Here is a 14702-nt window from a genome sequence, read left to right as displayed (position 1 = left end):
AAGTTTGTTTGGAAGTTTCGTTATTTGTGGAGACTTCTAAGTTGGAATTTATTATTGAGCTAAAGAATCCGGTAATGAAATTTCAAAATGGGATGGGTGATCAAGTAACCGGAAAATCTTCTGTTAGTTGCAATATTGCTAATGATTATGTTGATTTGATTTTTGCTAAAGTTATGGGTGATAAATTTGGCAAATTGTGTGGGGAACGTGTGAATGTGGTAACTAAAAAAGATAAGTCAAAAGTTAAAAAGATTGAAAATAATGAGTCGGTTACAAAGACTTTTGGCAAACTAAAATCAAATGGTGGGCAAGTGTGTAGTCCTTCAAGGGTGATGTTATGTGCTAGCCCATTAATGTTTGTTAATTGGTCAAAATTAATGCCTGATGTTGGTGATTCTTCAAATATGAGTGCTCCCTTTGATCCAGGTGGTTCCGGTCTAGGGTTGAGAGAGACAACACATGGAGTTGAATTGTTTAGGCATGTCATGGTGTTAATACATAAGAAGCGGCTTGATGTTCTATTCGATCAGAGGGGTTTTGATTCAAAGATAAAACACGAGGACGAGTTTTTCTCAAAGAGGGAGAGTATGATGCAGGGGCATCTGGTCCATTAAGTCGGCCCGGCCCGGCACGACCCAAATGTTTATTTTTATTTATAAATAAAGTTGTTAGGTCTTTAGATTCATTAGTTTTTGATTGAGTTTTATATTAAAGAACTTTGTTCTTGGAACCTATGGTTCAGTTATCGGTCTTTGATTAACTAAAGTGTCATGAGCCATTTGAATGCTTCCGTTTTCGCATCATATATTTGCTTAGTTTATGACGAAGTTAGGTATTTTCGTTGATTTGATGCCATGTTCTTGTTGACTCGATCCCATGCATGTGCTTCTCTTTCCATAGAAATTATTGGAAAATGTAGTTAAAGCTCTAGATAATATTAAAGAAATATTTGTTAAGTTTTCTAAATAGGAAGCACATTAAACAATTATTTCTCTTAATCTGTCTTTCTCTTTACTATTGTTTGTTTCATGTTTTTCAAGATTTCTCAAATCACCCTAAAGTCATTTTGCGCCCTCATGGATAAGAAAGTTTTCCTGTTTCCTTCATAACTAAAGTTCTTAGTATGATAAATTTTTTTAGTTGATAAATATTTACTTAAATAACTGTTTTTAAAATAATTGTCATCAATTATAAATTATGTCATATTCTATTGATTTTACGGAGAATTGATATGTTGAAATTGTGATATACGAACTCGAGTGGTCTAGTATTTAAAACCTAAATTATTTTCTTTGAATCATAGAAGTAACTTAAAACTTTTGTAAAATTATTTTTAACTACATTTTCTCTCATTACATTTTCTCGTTTTCATAATTTTATTAATCAAAATTTTTGTTAAGAAATTTTCTTTGTGTAAGCTTGTAGATAGATTACAAAACAATGAGTGAGAGTCTAAAGTAGAAGATATATCATATGGACCACGTTAGAAATCATATATAAAAATCAGAAACAAGAAACAAAATAAAGCAAGAAACAGTAACAATGAACTTTGCGTGTGTTTGACACAATTTTCTTAAATAAATTCGCAGTCTGTTCTCAGGGTACGCCGGTTGGAAGCAGCAGCAGCAGCGTAGTGCCAGACTTGATCACTTGCCTTAAATGAAAACAGAACAATGTTGCAATAGAGAGTTAGAGAGAGATGTTGGTATATGGTGTGTTTTCAACTGATGCATTTGAAATGGTTTTATAATCATGAAACACGTAATTGAAACCATTGCTGAATAATGACCATTAATGTATATAATACTGAATAATGGCTATTAGTGCAACAGTTTAAACCGACAATAATGTTCATGATCATTAATAATAATCATTGCTGATCAGTTAAGAAACGCATCAGTTAGTGGTCTCCAAAACGAGTGCAAAAAACTGTTTCACGCAACCCCGAAGAATTTTCGGAGCTACATTGGTGTCCGCGGGACACGCGCGAGTTCGAAGGAATTCAAGTCCAAAAACCCATATTTGCACCCCCTGCACACGGCAATATTTGTGGTAACATATATTGTAAAGCTTCATTATAATAGTAAATGCTTTACCTTATAAACAACCACTCATTTTGTTCCCTCATCGATATGAGACAAACATTTACCACCTTTTTTATTTAAGACTTTCATGGGTCTTATACCCATAACTTTCAACAATCCACTTAGCCTAATGACAATGCATTTTTCATTGGTGATCATTAGGCCATCAAAAATGATTCTTCCTCGAACAAACACCAAACGACTATTGTTTACCACCAACCCACTACCGTATTAATCTGTTTTGCCAAACACCTTTGGGATATCTTTTTGAATGCAACCTATTAGATTTGTGGGCCTAAAATCGGATTTTACCATTGGGACCTTAATCTTTAGGAAAATGATTACAATCAACTATAGCCCTTGTTTAATAAAACTGATTGTTTTAATACATTTTGAAAATCCTATTCGAATGCCTCTTAATTTTTTTTTCAAATTTGAAAGTGAAGCCATCTTGCCCAACGTGACCACAACTCCATATTGCGTCTTTAATGTCTTCCAAAGAAAATTGTTTAATTTTAGTTGTCGCTTCATCAACTGCTAGCATCATAAACTCGTCTAATACAAGCCTCGACCTCTTCGGCATTGGCTCATACGTTAAATTATTGTTTGAAATATTTTACTACATTATCTTTTATCTTTTTCGGATTATTACACCAGACCTCGTTTTATGATCAATTTTCCTCAATTCCATGGTTACCTTTGCTAATCCATTGAGTTTTAATTTCCTACAATATTTAAGGAGCTTTATTGACTTTTTAGGCCGCTTGTTTTTTGTTAAAACAATATAATTACATAGAAAGTTGCGTTCTATACGTAAGACTGTAATGTAAGCTATTTCCATTACCGTTATATTTCTCTTCTCACCATCTATTACATATCATGATGTATGCTAGAAGACGTATAACGTGGTCTTAAGTGAAACTTTTTCTTCACCAACAATGTACAAATTATTTAAATATTTAATAAAAATTAAGAAAAGAGGATGAGTGGGGTAGGGTGTCATATGGGTATCACATGAAAACTGTTGCATGCAAAAGCACATGTTTATGGCAAGAGGAGGGAACACACAAGACTAACGTCTTCTCCAAACCGTGTTAACGGCTTGGGTTAAATTATATCCAAACATCGTGTGGGTCCTACCATATATCTATATATATATATGCATCAAGTATATATATACATCACGCATGCATATATATGTTTATGGGCGAACTGAAGGAGCAGCCTGGAATGGCCATGCTGAATTTGGTGAGGACAAGCTTGGCCATATGAACATGACATAAATACAAGCCAATTGGACCCATCAACCATCAAATATTATTCGGTCCCACTGTATATCCTTCTCAATCACAAACATTAACTCTTACATTTTTATTTTTTTATTTTCAATAATAAATTTTATTAGTACAAAAACGCATATCATTCTATTTAGATATTAACGCCGTAAACGCATCATGAACATTGTTCGGTATACCATTGTGCTTGTTGTAGTTGTACATGCATATGTAATTTGAGTTGCATAGTAGTGTTTTAAGAGATATATATCAAAATAGTTGTTACATTCATGCACATAAAGAAAAGTTTCATGTATAACCTTTTCGCAATGTAAAATTTACACTAATGACCCACTTTACACTAATGATCAATTTATCATTGATTTCATATGTAAATGTATTTCAAAACTTAAGATTTACTAAAGCTATAAGTTTAAATGATTATTGATACAAAATGAAAATCATGTCAGTTTTATGATATAAATTATATCATTAATACGGATAATATTGAATGTTTCATTTCAAGACTTCAAAAATTTAGTATACGTTTAAAGTTATGCATTCACGAAGTGGCACCTCGTACCGTTAAACTATAGTGTTTTGTACATATATAAATTTTCCCTTAAAAGAAACAAGAATATACCAAAAGATTTTTTTTAATTAATACAAACTGAATAACAACAGATTGAAAATCTCAAGCTATTTTTAGAGGAATTTAGGGATGGATTCATGTCTGGTAGAATTAGAAAGAGTGCATAATAATAATAATAATAATAATAATAATAATAATAATAATAATAATAATAATAATAATAATAATAATAATAATAATAATAATAATAATAATAATAATAATAATAATAATAATAATAATAATAATAAAAATAATAATAATAAAACTGTTTCTTAACCAAATTGAAAGATAACTAAAGGGCCTAGAGAAATGAAAATGGGTTTCCTAAAGCTTTGTTAAGATCTTGGGCCAGATTATGAAGACCGTTAAAAGTTCAATAAGCCCAGTTAACTAAAATTTCAGTTTAAAATGCCCGTAACATTACAAAATTAAAAAACGCATTAATCATGCAGGCCTGAGGGCTCATGAAGCAATTCAGAAGCCCGAAAATGTTTGGACACAGCGCGCTGGAAATTGACTCGTGTATAAACAATCCAAGTTCAAGTTAACCATAGATTGGCTTGTTTAAGTTAAACAAACAAATATTTTATATCATAATTAATTTTTCATTATTCCACTGATTTGGTGACCTAGCTAGCATTCGACTTATGAGGTAAATAGTTGAATTTTGGCAATGTATTCATATACATGTTCAATATTTTAATCTTAGCATAACTATGTTAGGCATTTTGGAGTATAGCTTGTTTTAATCTTTACATCTTGATCATTTATTTTATAGAGATTTATATGTGATTAAAGGTGGTAGTTCTTTTTTAATATAAGAGAATGTCCTCTAAACTATTTATACACTAAGCTCATGAAATTTAGGTCCATTTACCATCTTTAAGTCCATACTTATTCTTGGTCCATCTCATTTAAGCCTACCATCAACTAAGTTATTTTATTATTCAATTGATGACAATTGAATATACGTAATTAAATAACAAAATTTATTTAATTATTTCTTAATTTATTATTTTTGAAAATATCGGATGTTACAATATAATTTTTTTATATCTTTATCGTTATAGTTTTATCTCTCATACCAATTCAACAAATATTAAAAGGTAAATAAGGACAAACAAATTTTTCCTAAATTTATAAAAAATTAGTACATGTTTCTCTCTATCCTATAATTTGCACTCACAACCACTGATAACATCACGCTATAATTTGTATTTCCTCACATAAATATAGAGGATGGGTTGAGAATGCTCTAAGTGTGGTTAACTGAAGTTTAATTCTCATTCATTCTTACATACGTAACTTAATTCATCCTAGAATGTAAAAGTGAACAGTGGTGAATATAATATACCATGCTTTTACCAAAAGGAAAAAAAAAAGATGAATTTTTTTTTCTATGTTTAAATGATAAAATATTCCGATTTGTTTTATTATAGAAAGTGGATGTCACAGTCGAACTGAATAAACAAAATAGAATGAATTGGAAATCAAATAGAAAAAGACTGTAAAGGAATGTTGGGAGGCTATTGGCATCATATATCCAGGTCTTCTACTTCAATCTCGTATCTTTACATTTCATGTGATATTTGACACTTCACTCTTTTATATGGATTTATAAAATCATAATTTACTAATTATTTTTAAACAAATTATATTGTATTAACACATCTTAATAAATATATAACAAAATTGTGTATGTGAATCATAGCATTTAAACATCTCAAACCGCCAAAAATAACTCTTGTTTATAATTATACCAATTAAAAACACACTCCATGTTTAGAAGACATTATAACTCACATAAATATCAGTGAGATAAATATCTTTTGATACCCTACCATGTTTAAATCATTCATTAATCACAATTAACAAGATCGTATACCATACCAGTAACTGTTATATTATGTACATCAAAATTTATTCTTATGAAAACACGCCTCAATAATGCTTAAATGAATTCCACTTTTTTTTTCTTGAAAGATGGTATATTATAAACACGGCAACTAACAGATGACTAGTCACCAAAATTACAAAAGAAACTTAATTTGCATATTTAACACATTTGGGCCTATCAACTCTAACGATACTCGATCTAGCAATCACCCACAAAAAAGTTAGTATCTTTATTTCCTTGAAATTTTTTTTACTCAGTGTTACTGAATTCCACTTTTAACAATACAACAGAATTTTAGAATTCATTATTTATTTTAGATCCGCCGTGTTGCGACGGGTCATGACGTAAAGTTTGGAAAAAGATACAACGCATCTATATATAACAGCACTCAATGAACTCTCAGGTGTCCAAGTAACACTCCAAATAATTTCACAACTTACCTTGAAAAACATTTAAATAATAGTTTAGAGATTAAAAATAATGTAAATATTAACTATAAGGAAATCATAGATAATATACAACAAAAGAAGCCAAAGTTACAACCTTAAAGTAGTATTTTCTATGATCAAGAAATATTCATCCACCATTTTCATTTCAATAAAATTTACCAATTAGGTTCGTTGAAAATGCCCTCATTTGTGATCAAACACCTGTGATGATTTTTTTTCCAAGCATACATGTCTTTAATCCCTTAACCCCCCCCCCCCCCCCCCCCCAACCTTTCAAAACAAAAGAAAGGCAAAATTCGATACATTACCTAGCCAGATCTGGTGGTTTCGTGTGTTCATAATTACATAAGCCAAGTTAATGCTATTTACTAACACAACTGTGTTTGCTTATTGGTCACAAAAAGAGAGTGCTTAAAGTCCAAATATATATCCATAAAGTTGATTAAGTATATATCATAAAGTTGATTCAGATGTGTGCATCAAAATGTAAAAACGGCTTTCATTACATCAAATGAGCAAGAACAACTTCTTTTGCTATTATAGTCCGCATAAGGAGACTTGTAACTTGTCGTACGGGTGAAGCCGGTAAACATGATAACTTTGACCACTAAAAAAAGGTAAATTAACCATACAAATCAAATGACACTTAGATGTGACTTCAACATAACTTCTGTAAGTAAAAAAGATCAAACAAAACAAAAGCATATTAAATGTCAACTCGAGGCTTAGGTCAGTATGGCTGCAGTATACATTAATTGCCACGCCAAAAACCGAACATCATCGGATTTGGTGTGTGCTCTTGAGGAGACTATTGGTGAGTAAGGGTATAGACATTCCGAGTTGTTCATGTCCTGTAATGATCGTGAGGAGTCTATTGACCATGTTTTCGGTATGTGCTCGGTGGTTAATCGGATCTGGGGTCTTATTACTTCTTGGCTTGGCCTTCGTTGTCTTCCTCTTTGGTTTCGATTGAGCTGATGTCTTGGTGGGACACGTTAAGAGTTCAAACTCATAAGAAAGTTTTGATCGGGGTGATTATTTCTGTCACTTGGTGGATTATTTGAAGATTCAGAAATGACTTGGTATTTGAGAAGACTCGGCATAACAAATAAACGATATTTGATGAAATTTTACATTTCTCATTCTTATGGTATAGTAGCAGAAATCGTAAATGTAATATTTCTAGGATCGAGTGGTTTAAGAACCCTCTATTGTATTTGTAATGTTTTGTGTGTTCTTTTTGTTCTAGCTACTTGCTAGGACTGTTTTTTTATTTATATAAAATACCGCATTTTCAGAAAAAAAAAAACGAACATCATCATAGCCATAAATCAATATGAATATGCGGAATGGCAAACATACCCATCATAAGCATCATCACAACCTTAATCGAATATATATGATGACGTAATTAAAATGTAAACCGAACATCATCATAACCATAGCCCATAAGCATCATCGCAAACCATAAACAAATATTCAAGTGTCACCCCGAGGCTCTGTTCGGTATCACGGCTGCAGTATACATTGCTACGTCAAAAACCGAACATCATCATAACCATAAATCGATCTAAATATGCGGTTAGTTTCTTTCTTGCTTGACTGCTTAAGAATAATTTTATATAAATTTATTTTTTCTTAAGCAGTCAAGAGAAATTTCTAAATTCCTTTTTCACATCACGATGTATTACGAAAAAAGAAATTTATATAAAATTATTTTTATGTAACTTGCATGTTAGTTCCTTTCTTGCTTTTAGAACCTTTATAATTAATTAGTTTTATTGACTGAGCACACTTGACCTGGTCCATATTGTAAGTTGAGCTCATGAGTATTATTATTGATTGCGTACTCCACTAGCACAAACCCCTTTATTGACCTCACACAATATTACATATGATCTCACTTGGATTGGATCACACAAATACTATTGCTTCATCCATGTTTTCACAAATATAATCAAGCTTTCATATATATATAATTTCAACTTTTCAACCATTGGTTTTTTTCTTCTAAATCATAGTAGAAAATGGAAGAAAACCAAATAAACAAGTTTCTGCTATTCGGTAAAGAAGTTTAATACGTGGTCTAGTTAGCGAACTCAAGACCGATAGATTTAGAGCCACAAGTACACGCGTTAGCGATTGAGCTAGACGGGTTTTCAGCATATATTTGTAAGGTTGTGTTTGTATTTCATATATAGGTTTCATAAGAGCCCTTATAACACAAGTCACTAACACAAACACATAGAAACTCAATCAATTGAAACATATCGTTGTTGGATACAGTTTCTGCTTGTACCTACAAGACCAAGTCCATCAAGTGCCAAGGGGTATTCTTGCAAGCTTGTGACTGTTTCCTTTCGATTTTTTCTTTACTGGGACCAGTCTTGTCTCCTAAAGTTTGCCAAGCATTATAAAGTTCATTTTACCACAAAATAACAAACACATTGATATTGTAATTTCAATCCAATGGTAACTTTGAGTACTATATATATACCCATAACTTAAATATTACTCTTTACGGGATTGACGAATTAATCAAGGAAGAATTTCATATATACTCTTAATTACATCATTATTTGCAGACTTTTCCCAAACAACTTCTACACCACTCGCTCGTTTAGTCATTTTGTAAAAAATTCCCGAAATATAATGCAAATTATGCATACATTGGATGCAAAATCAAATGCTACAAGAAGATCAGTTACATCCTTACTACAAACATATATTGAATTATAGAGCCGCACAAGCTGTTAACCATTCACATTATGTAGTGATAATTATACATTATGGGAAATCAATTCTGGAAATATGGCTTGATATATAAAATTGATAGTGCATGGAATGGACTGACTAACTATATGAGTGGGGCATGAGTGTTGGTGTTTAAGGCCATCAAGATAAATATAAAAGAATGCAGCCTTTTCTCATTGTCCTACTTGCCCTCCAAGATGTCGCCATTTCTATAAGTTTCATTCAAACTATGTCTTTAACTATACATATACGTGTATAAATATGTCGATTCTAATATTAGTTGTAGTACAATCCACTTATATACACCTGTTTTCTATATAAAGAACAACAAATTAATAAACTGCCATCAAAAAGTTTGATCAAGTATCTTTTAGTATGTTTGCTACCGGTTCATTTCAAGAATCTTTTGCTTGCCAATAGCTTGTTTTCACATGGCTAAAGATAAATAACCCGTAAATAACTTGTCATTAATTTTTTCAAGAAAGAACATAAAAGTTGTTTATTTACTGATCTTGACTATCGTGAGATTAATAATAACACTAACTCTGAATTATTATTCATGTCTATAACCTCAGGTTACCTAAATCTCGTCGATAAAGTTTTAAACATGACATGATATTTTAGTATGATCTTGGTGTGATCATACATTTAGTCGGATTTTCCTTGTAAACATCCAATCTTCTAGTCGAATTCATCGCAATCCCATTTGATTAATTCTTTGGTAGGTGAACAATATATATATGAATCAATATATTAATTTGTATTACATGCATATATATAAAATACTTAATAAAATTGAAGTTATAGAAAGTAACATACAAGAAAACAACGTTTGCATGAATGTAGTGGATAAAACAAGAAATCACAGTAAATCAGAATGAAAGAGATAGTGAATAAAGAAAAACAAATTAAATAAATATACTCCAGAAAATGGCAAGAACGGTTGTCCTCAAATGGGTACGAAATCAACACTTACCGCATGATGCTAATCTTATTGAAACCGTCTGGAATCTTGGTAGGCGATCGAAGGAGGAGGGGGACATGCAAGAGGATCACCCCAGCTAGTAGTGCTTTCAGCTGAAGAACTTGTGCAATTGCTTCCATTGACAAGGTTATCCAAGCCACCAACCAACCCATAGAACTGCTCAAGTTGTGTATTGTTGCACCCAAATTCATTGATCCCAAATGGGAAATTGTTGAAATCTTGAAACAGGTTTATACCATCCCCATTCAGAAAATAAGGCGCGTTTGGCAACTGAGGTTGGTAAGAAGCGGTCGAGATTGGTTTGTCGCTGTTTTGATTGAGCAATTCGGGTTGGTTTGAGGTTGTGTCAAAGTGGTAGTGCTCAAAGTTGGGATCTTGGTTTTTGACATGAAGTTCTTGATGATGATGCTGATTAGGGTTTGTGAGTATCAAAGGGAAATCTGTAGGCCAATAAGATTGATAAAGATTCATCATGCTCATGCACAAAGATGGTGCCTTTAAATCTTCAAGAACCTCTCTCTTCATTTCTTGTTTCATTTGGCCACCCCTCTTTGATGATTGTTGATCTTTTCTTTGCTTTCCCATAAGTTTTTTCTTTAGCCTCGTGTTCCAGTAGTTCTTGATATCGTTATCAGTTCGCCCAGGTAATTGTGCAGCTATAATAGACCACCTAAAGCATATATATATCAACACCTTAGCATAATTTGCTTGACATATCAATAAGGAATAATATTATATATCAGATCCATCAGAGTGTAATAACATGAATAACAAATAAAACATATGTTACCGGCTGCCAATACTGAGATAGAGGGTGCAAATGATGTGATCCTCTTCTTCGGAGAAAGATCCATGCTTGATGTTTGGGCGAAGATAGTTTAGCCACCGAAGGCGACAACTCTTGCCACATCTCTTGAGGCCTAATCAGTGAACAAATTCAATTGATTATATATATGGGATTCAAAACAAGTTCATCTTGATTACAATTAATTAACATCTATGATCAAAATTATAAAAGGTTTATTGGATCATCACCTTTGGGTGTGATTTTATGTTGTATAAGGTTGAAGATGTAAACTAGCTAGATAGATAAGGAAATAATTACCAATTTTATGAGGTAGAGCAATCCAGTTGCCTCCGGTGCCGTGTTCTTCGATATAAGACTTAAGTTTGGCATCTTCTTCAGGTGACCATGGCCCTCTTTTGACGTTGGCTTTGTCACAGCAAGGTGCTCTTCCCATTGTAATTATTGATGCTTCTGGTTCGGCTTGGATCAAAGTGGAGTTGTTGGTGTTTGGTTTTCTCTCTTTATTCTCATCTACCCATGGTTAGCTTTAGGGTAAATGATGATGAAATTAATATATATATATATATATATATATATATATATATATAAAACAATATATGGATATTATATAGATATATAGAGAGAGAGCTAGGGGAAGCAGCTGGAGAAGAAAAAGATGGGGATTAAAGAGAATGATCACTGGATTTTTAAAAAGGTGAATTCGGAAAAAGAGGCATATAGCTTTTGTGATATATTAATTAATTAATATATAATATTATTAAATTAAAGTAATTAAGAATTAAGGGCAATTGAATAAGGAGGCAACCCGGAATGCCACAACCGTTAGCACCAAGTATTTTCTCATTTGTCTTTCTCTTCCTCCAGAATCTCTGTCATTTCATATTTTAAGTATCTATATCCTCATCCAACACACGCATTCTTGTTTGTTAAACTATGCACAACTAACTGAATTTTTATTTTTATTCAAAGAGTTGAAAAACATAATATTAATCATATCTATTTTCAACCAATATGAGCATATTATCCTCAAATACATGTACACACCTTACCTGCTATATTGAACTTTTAGACTGTCTTGAACTTGGACTATTCGTACCCTATAAATTTAAAGTAAACTATATGTTGCATTGCTTTTTAGTTTTAGGTAATTAAGACTAATATTAGCTCTTCCTTCCCAATTTTAACATAATCCTTGCATCACTTCAACTATCATAACTAATAGAAGAGTGAGTTTTGTCTTAAAATATTACATAGTGATTACTTTTTATTTCATTTCAAATAAAAGGATCTAATTACAATAAAGAGACATGTAAGCGGACAATAAGTTGCGCCGTCACCCCCTTTTGAATGACAAAACCGATTCTACTGAAAACAAAATTATCGTTCTTCGGGCTCGTTGAGTTACTGTACATAATTAAATATTCGAATATAAAAATGTCCCATGGAACTGTATGAATTCGAACAACATTCAATTGGGTACATCTAGAGAAAACAAAAGAACATCCTACTCTTCTAATAAAAGAAAATAACAGTAACACATGTCGCTTTGTGATTAAACATCATATCTCTTTTCCCTCCAAAACTAAAAATATTAATTAACCATAATATACATCATAAATAAATAATTATTCACTTTCCTTTTACATCCTATTTATATTATGTTTATACATTTTTATAAAAATAAATATTAACATATTATGTATGTTACTATATATTCCAAAATACTTTGTGAAAATATAAAAAATCAACAACAAACCATGTTTGTTAAAGATTTAAAAAAAATGTAATTTCAAATGTTGTCATTAAAAATTGTAGAAAACACAAAACTCGAATATGATTTCATTTTACATAACACATTTTTTAATCATTAACTTATAAATATATGTTTAAGAATCGATTTATTTTATAAAATCAATCAATTTATCTATTATCATTATTGTTGTTGTTATTATTATTATTATTGTAAATTGTCATATAAATTTATAAATCAAAATATATGCTTTAAATCTATTTATTTATTTATTTCGGTTTCTTAGTAAACTATATATTTGTTAAATTGTAAGAATAATATATACCAATCACTATCATATATAACAAAGTTTATCATAAGTAATTTCTATGTTTTTTAGAATAAAGTGTCATTTTCGTCCTTTTGGTTTGGCAAATAATGAGAATTTAGTTCAAAAAGTTTATTTTTTGCATATGGATCATCAACGTTTCACAATTCTTGCCAGTTACATCCAATCACTAACCTCGTTAAATTAATCATTAAGTCAAGGCTCGCAATAATTCGTGGGACTTTGTTTTCACTAAACATGGATAACATGGTCTCGTCGGATGATTAAGGGGTTGAGTTCCCCCCATTCAAGTCTTCATTTACTCGCCGTGGTCATCATTTGTTCGTTAGAGCATTCATTTGTTCGTTTGAATAGTGTTGCTTCTGTTTTCACTGAACGGAGCTCGCAACGACTCGTGGGCCTTTATTTTCATTGAGAGGGGATATTATGGTCCCGTGGGATGATTAAGGGGTTGAGTTCCCCATTTCAAGTCTTCATTTACTCTCTGTGGTCGTCATTTGTTCGTTAGGGCATTCATTTGTTCGTTTGAAAAGTGTCGCTTCTGTTTTCACTGAACGGGTCTCGCAACGACTCGTGAGCCATTGCTTTCATTGAATGGGGATATTATGGTCTTGTTGGATGATTAAGGGGTTGAGTTCCACATTCAAGTCTTCATTTACTCGCCGTGGTCATCATTTGTTCGTTAGGGCATTCATTTGTTCATTTGAAAGTATCGCTTCTGTTTTCACTGAACGGGGCTCACAACGACTTGTGAGCCATTGCTTTCATTGAACGGGAATATTATGGTCTCGTAGGATGATTAAGGGGTTGAGTTCCTCATTAAAGTCTTCATTTACTCGCCATGGTCATCATATGTTCGTTAAAGCATTCATTTGTTCGTTTGATAAGTGTTGCTTCTGTTTTCACTAAACGGGGCTTGCAACGACTCATGGGCCTTTGATTTCACAACGGGGATATTATGGTCTCGTGAGATGATTAAGGGGTTGAGTTCCCCATTAAAGTCTTCATTTAATCGCAGTGGTTATCATTTATTCGTTTGGGCTTTCATTTGTTCGTTTGAAAAGTGTCGCTTATGTTTTCTCTGAACGGGGCTCGCCACGACTCGTGGACCTTTGTTTTCAGTGATAAGGTATATTATGGTCTCGTAGGATGATTAAGGGGTCGAGTTCCCCATTCAAGTCTTCATTACTCGTTGTGGTAATCATTTGTTCGTTAGGGCATTCATTTGTTTGTTTGAAAAGTGTCGCTTCTGTTTTCACTGAACGGGGCTCGCAACGACTCGTGGGCCTTTGTTTCAGTGATAGGGTATATTACGGTCTCGTGGGATGATTAAGAACTATCTGAGGTCTGTTGAAATCAATATCTGAATTCAATCTGAATCCGAATTTGTTATTTGGATATTCGGATCAATTCGATTTGAACATCCAAATAAAAATTCGGATAAGTTTATCTGTGTTTCAATTTCATTTCGGATTTTGGTTTTCCTGAACACCCCTAATTCCAATCCATATTTCAAACGTTGAAATAGTCATCTTTCATCCCAAGCTATCTTTCACCAGTCTTATATTTTTAGTTTTTTTTATTAAATTAACTAAATTGTTTTAAAATTAATATGTCGAAATATTAACGAGTTGATGTTTTTGGTTCTTAAAAAAATAAAAGATACAATGGTGAGTGAAAAAAATCATTGTGTTTATTTTCGTCATAGATTGTGTTTTTTTCCCTTAACACTGTGTCTT

At 32.0% G+C, this 14702-nt stretch overlaps 1 protein-coding gene across 1 annotated transcript; it reads right to left on the bottom strand.

The window, feature by feature from the left end:
* Nucleotides 1–9842: 9842 nt before the first annotated feature.
* On the bottom strand, nucleotides 9843–11444 carry LOC143598234 (transcription factor RAX3-like). The gene is made up of 3 exons (XM_077076504.1): nucleotides 11183–11444; nucleotides 10868–10997; nucleotides 9843–10747 (listed from the first exon to the last, which is right to left on the bottom strand). Exons 1-3 carry the CDS (start codon nucleotides 11316–11318, stop codon nucleotides 10084–10086), a joined length of 930 nt encoding a protein of 309 aa, XP_076932619.1. The 5' UTR covers nucleotides 11319–11444; the 3' UTR covers nucleotides 9843–10083.
* Between the last annotated feature and the right edge of the window lie 3258 nt (nucleotides 11445–14702).

Source organism: Bidens hawaiensis, unplaced genomic scaffold, assembly GCF_021521415.1.
Source record: "Bidens hawaiensis isolate Kalapana, Puna unplaced genomic scaffold, B.hawaiensis_p1.1 tig00049835_1, whole genome shotgun sequence".
In the NCBI taxonomy this organism is placed as follows: domain Eukaryota; kingdom Viridiplantae; phylum Streptophyta; class Magnoliopsida; order Asterales; family Asteraceae; genus Bidens; species Bidens hawaiensis.
Note: the sequence above shows the minus strand (reverse complement) of the source record. Positions and strands in the feature narration are given on the sequence as shown.

Coding starts and splice junctions, on each gene's coding strand:
- LOC143598234 (XM_077076504.1), bottom strand. CDS start 11,318: ATGGGAAGAGCACCTTGCTGTGACAAAGCCAACGTCAAAAGAGGGCCA. Junction 10,998..11,182: donor TGCTCTACCTCATAAAATTG/GTAATTATTTCC, acceptor TTCACTGATTAG/GCCTCAAGAGATGTGGCAAG. Junction 10,748..10,867: donor TATCTCAGTATTGGCAGCCG/GTAACATATGTT, acceptor TATATGCTTTAG/GTGGTCTATTATAGCTGCAC.